General features: G+C 39.6%; 1 protein-coding gene and 2 pseudogenes across 1 annotated transcript; all 3 read left to right on the top strand.

Moving 5' to 3' along the window:
- The first annotated feature begins 566 nt into the window (after positions 1 to 566).
- LOC143885734 (5S ribosomal RNA) lies at positions 567 to 681 on the top strand (annotated as a pseudogene).
- A 2,896-nt stretch (positions 682 to 3,577) lies between these two features.
- Positions 3,578 to 3,692, top strand: LOC143885735 (5S ribosomal RNA; annotated as a pseudogene).
- A 4,684-nt stretch (positions 3,693 to 8,376) lies between these two features.
- On the top strand, positions 8,377 to 9,218 carry LOC143883501 (PLAT domain-containing protein 3-like). Its single transcript, XM_077386845.1, has 2 exons — positions 8,377 to 8,532; positions 8,612 to 9,218. Exons 1-2 carry the CDS (start codon positions 8,449 to 8,451, stop codon positions 9,092 to 9,094), a joined length of 567 nt encoding a protein of 188 aa, XP_077242960.1. The 5' UTR covers positions 8,377 to 8,448; the 3' UTR covers positions 9,095 to 9,218.
- The last annotated feature ends 926 nt before the right edge of the window (positions 9,219 to 10,144 follow it).

The raw sequence follows: 10,144 nt of genomic DNA on the forward strand, positions 1-10,144 counted from the left end.
AGTTGCTTCTCCTTTGTTTTGAATAAAATTATTTATCATTCAATAATACATTTTTTTTTTAATGAATTTCTTTAATTACATATGAAGTTTCTGAAATAAACCCAAATTTGATCAATAATTCATTAATTTCTCATATATTGTTTGTAAATCTCTTTAGAAATTCAAATTTCTTTGAAAAATACATTGTAGGGAAAATTGAACTCAACCTTGTTTAGAAAACACATTAATTGTTTCGAAAACACATTAAGATAGGTACCCTTCTGCGCTTTGTTATATTTTATTTATTATTTTGATTTGCATACAATTTTACATATGGGCTTCTGGATTACCAGTTCTGTGCATTGGATATTTACTCTTATTGTTGCTTTCTTTTATGTATTTTTATGTACATTTGATAATTCTATTACATTAAACTCAAAAACTAATTTAAGTTTGAAAACGTTAATACTAGATGTCTTCCTCTGGATGGTCAATATGACATGTAAATTGTAAATAATTGAGTCAAAAGTCCTCTATGGTTTGGAAGCTGATATATTAACTCTTATATACAATGCCAGTTTAATTTAGGGTGCAATCATACCAGCACAAATGCTCTCGTTCTCATTAGAACTCTGAAGTTAAGCATACTTGGGGGTGGTACTATGATGGGTGATCTCCAGGGAAGTCCTCGTGTTGCACTCATGTTTCTTTTTAAGGGATTGAGCCTCTAGTTCAATGGTCAAGGCTTCGTTCTTCAACCTGGAGGCAGGGGGTTCAATCCCAGCTTACCTACCAAAAAATTTCCACAAGTGCACAGCAAAATAAGAGTTTGCCTTTTGTTATCAAAACAGCAAACTCTTCCAGTGCACAGCATTGGATATTTTTCTTCTTTTATTGTAGGCAAGCTGTAATCTGTTTCAATAATAAAAGACAAGATGTGTTAGTGCAATTATCAAAACATGGTGGTGTCAATATGCTCTCTCAATTCTCTCCCTCTCTAGACACTGGGTAAGGTAATATTCCATGATTTTTTTTTCATGGTTGCCAAACCTGCCCTTTGTGTTAGAAGGGGACAGAGGATAGGTGAGAGAGATTTGAGGTGGTGCGATTGGAGGGACTTAATGAGTGAGGTGGAGCATGAGAAGGGGCAGGAACATTGGGAAAATGTAATATCTATTTTAAAGAAAGAATGTTTTGTCGATATTTCCCTGTCTAATCTTATGCTCCTAAGTCACAACCCTCTAAAATTTGACTCTAGCTAGCCCTCTATCCTCACTTCTCACACTTGTATTCCGTGAATTTCTTGTTCATGGTTACCAAACATGTGCTTTTCTTTAGGGTTTTTTTTTTTGGATTGGTTCGTATATTATTCATTAGAAAAGAAGAATGCCTGTAAGAATGGAAAAAAACAAAGAGAGAAGCAACAGGCTATAATGACTAGCATAAAGCAACAATTTAAGGCAGAAAATCAAGTATCTCCAAACTGACTTTATTAATGCCTAACCGAGCAAGGTGATCTGCCTCCTCATTTGCAAATCTCCTAACGTGGATGAAATGCACTAGGAATCCCGTAAGCCGATCCTGAGTCTCATCTTCTCATGTGATCCATCCACACATGGTGACATTGAGAGAGTCTCGATCAATCATGGTCTGACTCAAGTCAGACTTGTCAATTATCCTGATCTCTTGCAAAACTGCCCTAACTTTCACCTCAATGGAGTCCTTAAAGCCTATGAAACCGGAAAAGACCATATTATTCCTCCGACCCCATCTCTAAGCAAACCTCAAATGCTTGCTAGACCGGGATTTCCAATGCTGAAACCATCAAAGTTAAGCTTGAGCCAGCCTGAGATGAATGGTCCCATCCAGGGGCACAGAGACCTGCCTTATCATACGCGGACCATATCTCTGTCCTACAAAATGGCATTGTGTGTCTTTTTAGGGTCCCATCGTCTTCGCCTGTGTGTGTGTGTGCAGGTTTTTTTCTCTCCAGCTTATGGGTCATGAACCAACAAAATGGGCATCCATCATATCCTACAATCCACATCTTGTCTAAACAAACTTCAACTTGAAAAATGATAGAATGCAAGGAAGTGGAAACTCTACTCTGTATTTGCGTGGGCTCTATAAAAAATAATTTCCAAAGGCAGATCAGGGATCAGGTTTGTTGAGACATGACATGTGCCTTCTTGGCCTGTCTCGAGTTGAACTTTTTCTAAGCAGGCATAAACCTTCTTTATTTATAACAATGTCCTCTTAAAGATGGAAATTATAAGTCAGTCCCTCTAAGTAATCTCAATAATCCCTCGCCACATTCCATTTCAAGATCCTTTTGAACCACATTCCCAATCCAGACTTCCTTATAAGGTTTCTTTGAATAACTTCGAAAGTTATTTGCATATATAATGGGATTTGCTAGGATCCATAACAAAAGACATTTCGCAGAACATCTGTTGCATGAAGAAGTAGCCACATAGGCTCACTTTGAAATTTTGGGAAATCTTGAAGTCAAAATTTTTTGTACACATTATTAATGGGGAAATGTTATCAGTACAACCGTATTTTGATATTTGCACAAACCCAGCTGTCTTTTCTTCTTTAATGGGCTGTTGAGAGCATTTTGGGAAAAGTAATAACCATTTAACAGCTCTTTAAGGGCGCTGATATCCACACTTTTATTCAAAAATAAAAGTAAAAATCATCATATAAGCAAGACAACCATCCTAATGGTTTAAAAACATCAAACACCTAATGACATGCACTGTTGCGCACGCCAAATAATTTAGTATCTGCCAAATTTCACATGTAATTCATATAAATATTTACAAATAATGCATGCACCACATTTTGCATTCACTTCGTATAATTATAATTATATAATACATACTAATATAGTATATGACTGTTACACTCACGATTTTGGCTTATGCATTCCGGTGATTTTGGTTTTGGTCGGGATATAAATGGAAACAACTCATGTCGGTTTCGGTGGAAATTTAAAACCACGCCTTTTCTTGTATTGACTGTAGTTCAGTTGCTTCTCCTTTGTTTTGAATAAAATTATTTATCATTCAATAATACATTTTTTTTTTAATGAATTTCTTTAATTACATATGAAGTTTCTGAAATAAACCCAAATTTGATCAATAATTCATTAATTTCTCATATATTGTTTGTAAATCTCTTTAGAAATTCAAATTTCTTTGAAAAATACATTGTAGGGAAAATTGAACTCAACCTTGTTTAGAAAACACATTAATTGTTTCGAAAACACATTAAGATAGGTACCCTTCTGCGCTTTGTTATATTTTATTTATTATTTTGATTTGCATACAATTTTACATATGGGCTTCTGGATTACCAGTTCTGTGCATTGGATATTTACTCTTATTGTTGCTTTCTTTTATGTATTTTTATGTACATTTGATAATTCTATTACATTAAACTCAAAAACTAATTTAAGTTTGAAAACGTTAATACTAGATGTCTTCCTCTGGATGGTCAATATGACATGTAAATTGTAAATAATTGAGTCAAAAGTCCTCTATGGTTTGGAAGCTGATATATTAACTCTTATATACAATGCCAGTTTAATTTAGGGTGCAATCATACCAGCACAAATGCTCTCGTTCTCATTAGAACTCTGAAGTTAAGCATACTTGGGGGTGGTACTATGATGGGTGATCTCCAGGGAAGTCCTCGTGTTGCACTCATGTTTCTTTTTAAGGGATTGAGCCTCTAGTTCAATGGTCAAGGCTTCGTTCTTCAACCTGGAGGCAGGGGGTTCAATCCCAGCTTACCTACCAAAAAATTTCCACAAGTGCACAGCAAAATAAGAGTTTGCCTTTTGTTATCAAAACAGCAAACTCTTCCAGTGCACAGCATTGGATATTTTTCTTCTTTTATTGTAGGCAAGCTGTAATCTGTTTCAATAATAAAAGACAAGATGTGTTAGTGCAATTATCAAAACATGGTGGTGTCAATATGCTCTCTCAATTCTCTCCCTCTCTAGACACTGGGTAAGGTAATATTCCATGATTTTTTTTTCATGGTTGCCAAACCTGCCCTTTGTGTTAGAAGGGGACAGAGGATAGGTGAGAGAGATTTGAGGTGGTGCGATTGGAGGGACTTAATGAGTGAGGTGGAGCATGAGAAGGGGCAGGAACATTGGGAAAATGTAATATCTATTTTAAAGAAAGAATGTTTTGTCGATATTTCCCTGTCTAATCTTATGCTCCTAAGTCACAACCCTCTAAAATTTGACTCTAGCTAGCCCTCTATCCTCACTTCTCACACTTGTATTCCGTGAATTTCTTGTTCATGGTTACCAAACATGTGCTTTTCTTTAGGGTTTTTTTTTTTGGATTGGTTCGTATATTATTCATTAGAAAAGAAGAATGCCTGTAAGAATGGAAAAAAACAAAGAGAGAAGCAACAGGCTATAATGACTAGCATAAAGCAACAATTTAAGGCAGAAAATCAAGTATCTCCAAACTGACTTTATTAATGCCTAACCGAGCAAGGTGGTCTGCCTCCTCATTTGCAAATCTCCTAACGTGGATGAAATGCACTAGGAATCCCGTAAGCCGATCCTGAGTCTCATCTTCTCATGTGATCCATCCACACATGGTGACATTGAGAGAGTCTCGATCAATCATGGTCTGACTCAAGTCAGACTTGTCAATTATCCTGATCTCTTGCAAAACTGCCCTAACTTTCACCTCAATGGAGTCCTTAAAGCCTATGAAACCGGAAAAGACCATATTATTCCTCCGACCCCATCTCTAAGCAAACCTCAAATGCTTGCTAGACCGGGATTTCCAATGCTGAAACCATCAAAGTTAAGCTTGAGCCAGCCTGAGATGAATGGTCCCATCCAGGGGCACAGAGACCTGCCTTATCATACGCGGACCATATCTCTGTCCTACAAAATGGCATTGTGTGTCTTTTTAGGGTCCCATCGTCTTCGCCTGTGTGTGTGTGTGCAGGTTTTTTTCTCTCCAGCTTATGGGTCATGAACCAACAAAATGGGCATCCATCATATCCTACAATCCACATCTTGTCTAAACAAACTTCAACTTGAAAAATGATAGAATGCAAGGAAGTGGAAACTCTACTCTGTATTTGCGTGGGCCCTTCTCTATAAAAAATAATTTCCAAAGGCAGATCAGGGATCAGGTTTGTTGAGACATGACATGTGCCTTCTTGGCCTGTCTCGAGTTGAACTTTTTCTAAGCAGGCATAAACCTTCTTTATTTATAACAATGTCCTCTTAAAGATGGAAATTATAAGTCAGTCCCTCTAAGTAATCTCAATAATCCCTCGCCACATTCCATTTCAAGATCCTTTTGAACCACATTCCCAATCCAGACTTCCTTATAAGGTTTCTTTGAATAACTTCGAAAGTTATTTGCATATATAATGGGATTTGCTAGGATCCATAACAAAAGACATTTCGCAGAACATCTGTTGCATGAAGAAGTAGCCACATAGGCTCACTTTGAAATTTTGGGAAATCTTGAAGTCAAAATTTTTTGTACACATTATTAATGGGGAAATGTTATCAGTACAACCGTATTTTGATATTTGCACAAACCCAGCTGTCTTTTCTTCTTTAATGGGCTGTTGAGAGCATTTTGGGAAAAGTAATAACCATTTAACAGCTCTTTAAGGGCGCTGATATCCACCCCCCCCCCCCCCCCTCTTGACGGCTGGCTAACATATTCCCACCATTTGACCGGTCTCTCTCTCTCTCTCTCTCTCTCTCTCTCTCTCTCTCTCTCTCCACACACACAACAGGAACAGTTGGTGGGCCCAACAGAAACCATTGGTGGAATGGTGGGCCATCTTTGAACAACGTAGGCCCCGCCCATACCACACCATAGGATAATCCAAACCGTCCATTTGATGGGCCATAAACGTAAATAGGTTGCGTCCCAAAATATTTTTCCATAGGCGGATCCTAGCCCTCCGATCTAAATAGAAACTACATCTTATGCAACCTCTATAGATTGTAGGGTTGTGATCATCCTACGGAAATGATTTTTGGGGCACAACCTATTTACATTGTGGCCCATCAAATGGACGGCTCGGATCATCCTATGGTATGGACAGTACACTTCATTTTCAAAAATATGGGTGGGGCCTAAATTGGTACGAACCACACCATAGGATGATCCAAACCATGGACGGCTCGGATCATCCTATGTTGTGGACGGTACGCTTCAATTTGAAAAAAAAAACCGATGGGGCCTACGATTGGGCCTTAATGTTACTGTACGGCCAACTCCATAGGATTATCCAAACCATGGACGGCTTGGATCGTCCTATGTTGTGGACGGGCCTTAATGTTACTTTACGACCAACTCCATAGAATGATCCAAACCATTCATTTGATGGGCCACAATGTAAATAGGTTGTGCCCCAAAAATCATTTCCATAGGATGATCACAACCCTACGATCTATAGAGGTTGCATAAGATCTAGTTTCTATTTAGATCGGAGGGCTAGGATCAGCCTATGGAAATGATATTTTGGGACGCATCCTATTTACGTTTATGGCCTGTCAAATGGACGGTTTGGATTATCCTACGGTGGTATGGGTGGGGCCTATGTTGTTTAAAGATGGGCCCACCATTCCACCAACGGTTTCTGTTGGGCCCACCAACTGTTCCTGTTGTGTGTGTGGAGAGAGAGAGACCGGTCAAATGGGAAAGTAACATATCCTAACGTTTAACGTTAGCCAGCCGTCGGGGTGGGGTGGAAATAGTCTACAAGGGTGGGGAAAAATATCAACGCCCCTCTTTAAATACTAAAAGACAGTATGGGTTAGTGAGAATATCAAAGCCCATTTGCAGCCCATAAAAAGGGTGTCCGCGGAATAAAAAGGGGCAGATTTCTCAGCTCTCTATGATATTTGCATAAAAGATTTAATTAAAATAATATTATATACAAGTAAGGGCTAATTTTGGTTGCATCCGAAGAGGTCAATTACTATATTTCAATGAGCATATTTTCGAAATTAAATTAAAAAAAAGGTCATTTGACATATTTCAGTAAAAGATATTTTCAACATTAAAAGGAAAACGGGATTTGCTAGGGTCTATCACAAAAGGCATTTCGCGGTTGATCTATTGCATTTTAGACCCGCCACCTCGTGAATGAAGAGAACAGCTTTTGTCTCCATTCACGAGGCGTCCCTATTTTTACTCCCGTATCGGGGATCACAATAGGGGTACTCGTGATTGTGTGGTTAGAAAGAGAAATATCCGCAGGGATACAACAACGTATTGGGCCTGAATATGCTGGTCCCCCTTTTTAATTTAATATATGAACAATAAATATATAAATTGAATTGAAGCAAAATGGATGTAATAACAATACAAGAAGACAGAACAAGGCTGTTCGCCTATTAAAGCGGTACGTGAGCTGGGTTCAGAACGTCGTGGACGCAGGGTGACCTTGCTTTTTCAGGGCAGGGTAAGAAGGGGTAGAGAAAATGCCTCGAGCCAATGTCCGAGTACCAGGCGCTATGGCGCTGAAGTAACCCATGCCAGGTGGCTGGTCGATCCGGCGAAATGCTTTTTGCAATGGACGCTAGCAATTTCCAAGAAAAACAGGGACTCGTAAACAATTTCCAGTAAGAAAAATAATGCGAAGCACTAGGGCCGGCAACGGGGCGGGGCCGGATGTTGCATTCCCCGTCCCCGTCCCCGCTACGGGGATGGCGGGAATCCCCATCCCCGCCTCACACAAAAATCCTCACCTCAAAAAATCTTTTTAACATCCCAAAAAAAGAAAAAGACAAGCCGTATTTGTGCACTTATCAAAATATGGTAGTGCCAGTATCACTAGCATAAAAAAATATATTTACCGTTAACTTAAAAAACACTAAAACAATACTAAAATAAGAGGATATTGATAATGGCTTGCATGGTAAAACAGAACGGAGCGGGGCGGGTCCATCCCCATCCCCGCCCCTCCCACTTCGGGGAATACCCCGTCCTTTCGGGGCGGGGCGGATCCAGGTTTCACGGGTGAAATTGCCAGCCCTACGAAGCACATGTTCATGAATGCTCTTAAAGTCTATTTCCTCACAAAATGCCAAAGCAAGTAATGATAAAAGGTTGAAGAGTCGTTCTATATGGCCGACACCAAAAGGCTAAAGTAGAAGAACAGTACATTTCATTATTTTTTCATTTATCAAATTACAATGTTACCCTCAGTTTCTGTGGCCTGTGGGCTGTGAATCTAAGACAAGACTGAGGCTTTTAATGCATTTCTGTCATTCTAAGAGTTAAGGAGGGTAGTATAGTCCAAAACATTTTTGCTGATTAGATGATCTAGACCGTGGGATCAGCGAACGGCTAGATTTTATTGATAGGGAAATGAAAGAGAGAATAATATAGAGATTTCATTCATTCATTCATAACCCCTTCCCCTTCTCCCTCAATCTATACTTTTCACAACATGGGTTTTTTTCGCCGCTTCTCATCAACCCTTCTCTTCCTTCTCTTCATCTCTCCATCCACCACCACCTCCTCCTCCTCTTCTGTAAGTCCCCTATCTCTATCTTTCTTTCCCCATTTTCTCCCCATTTAACATCCCTCTCTCTCTCTTTCTTGATTTACAGGATGATGCCACGTGTGTGTACACGATCTACATTCGAACGGGGTCCATAATAAAGGCCGGAACCGACTCAAAGATGAGTGTAATTCTCGGAGACTCTTCAGGGAAAGGGGTTTCTGTGTCAAATCTAGAGGCGTGGGGATTGATGGGCCCAGATTACGATTACTACGAGCGTGGCAATCTCGATATTTTCAGTGGGCGTGGGCCCTGTCTTTCTGGCCCAATCTGTAGCCTTAATCTTTCGTCTGATGGATCTGGGGCCCACCATGGATGGTACTGTGAGTACTTGGAAGTGACCTCCACTGGACCCCACAAGGCATGTACTCAGACCATTTTCTATGTTAGGCAGTGGCTCGCCACGGACGCTCCTCCTTATCAGCTCACTGCTCTTCTCAACGGCTGTGATTCGATTTCTGGGGGACAATCCGACGGTGGATCGGGGCGTTTGGTTGTCTTTGGGAAGAACGGTCAGGATGCTTCCCAGTAACATATCCTCTCTCTCTCTCTCTCTCTCTCTCTCTCTCTCAATAAGCTGCTTCTTTTGGTTTTTATTTTCTGTTGGGACTTTGATTTTCTTCTCCTAGAATCTGAATGATGTGGGTTTTGGATTATCTCCTAGATCTATCTTTTGGAGTCTTTGAAGTCTTCAACACTAACCTGTGTGGGTTGTGATAATTGCACTAACTCATCTTGTCATTTATTATTTATATAGCTGTCAAAGGTTATTACACTTCGTTCAATTATTAAAACATGGTAGTACTGGTGCCGAATTGTAAAAAACCTTTGACAGACAGCTGGTTATATAATGAAGGCAAGGGAAGGTAGTGCAATTATTAAAATATGGCAGTGCCAATATCAATAGTCTATATTTATGGAAAGGGAAATGATTTTAGCACTCCACTCTTTTTACATGTAGGGTGAAAGATTCTCGTCTTTTAGATTTTAATTGGTGTTGTCAGAGCTTTTTTGGGAAATGTAAATAACCTTTTGACAAGAATCTTTCGCTTCATATCAAAAGAGTGGGGTGCTAATATCATTTCCAACCCTCGTGTTCGTCTTTTTCCAAAAGTGGCTGCATTTCCAGCTGTTCTTGTGTGTCTTTTCCTAGAAATAAAGTCAGTCATTTTGAAGATAAGACAAACAAAATAGGTGGAAATATAATCTCACAATCCCACTCCATTTTCTTCATGGGAAGTGATATTTGCGCCCCTTTTGATCACCTAAATATCACTTCCCTTTCTTCATCTCTTCCCACCTCTTTGATACCGAACCACATTCATCTATCCATGTAAATAACACAGATGTGAGCTTCTCTTGTAACTAAACATCCCTTAGAGTGAATTGGATACTACGAACTAAAGTTAAAATGGATCCCTCCCTCCCTCTATCTGTGTGCGCACGCGAGCCAACCGTGTGGGTGCGCGGAGAATGCCTCCAGGGTGGCAAATTTGAAATTCAATTCGAGGGGTCGATGACCGTTTCTATCCCATAGGATTCGATTTCCAGTGATTGAGAAGAAGAGGGGAACATCATTTTT

Source organism: Tasmannia lanceolata, unplaced genomic scaffold, assembly GCF_043159265.1.
Source record: "Tasmannia lanceolata isolate RefF3 unplaced genomic scaffold, GAP_Taslan_0.1 ptg000008l, whole genome shotgun sequence".
Taxonomy (NCBI): Eukaryota; Viridiplantae; Streptophyta; class Magnoliopsida; order Canellales; family Winteraceae; genus Tasmannia; species Tasmannia lanceolata.

Excerpts from the sequence above, each read along its gene's own strand:
- LOC143883501 (XM_077386845.1), top strand. The coding sequence starts at position 8,449 with ATGGGTTTTTTTCGCCGCTTCTCATCAACCCTTCTCTTCCTTCTCTTC. Across the intron at positions 8,533-8,611 it reads CCACCTCCTCCTCCTCTTCT|GATGATGCCACGTGTGTGTA; the intron begins GTAAGTCCCCTA and ends CTTGATTTACAG.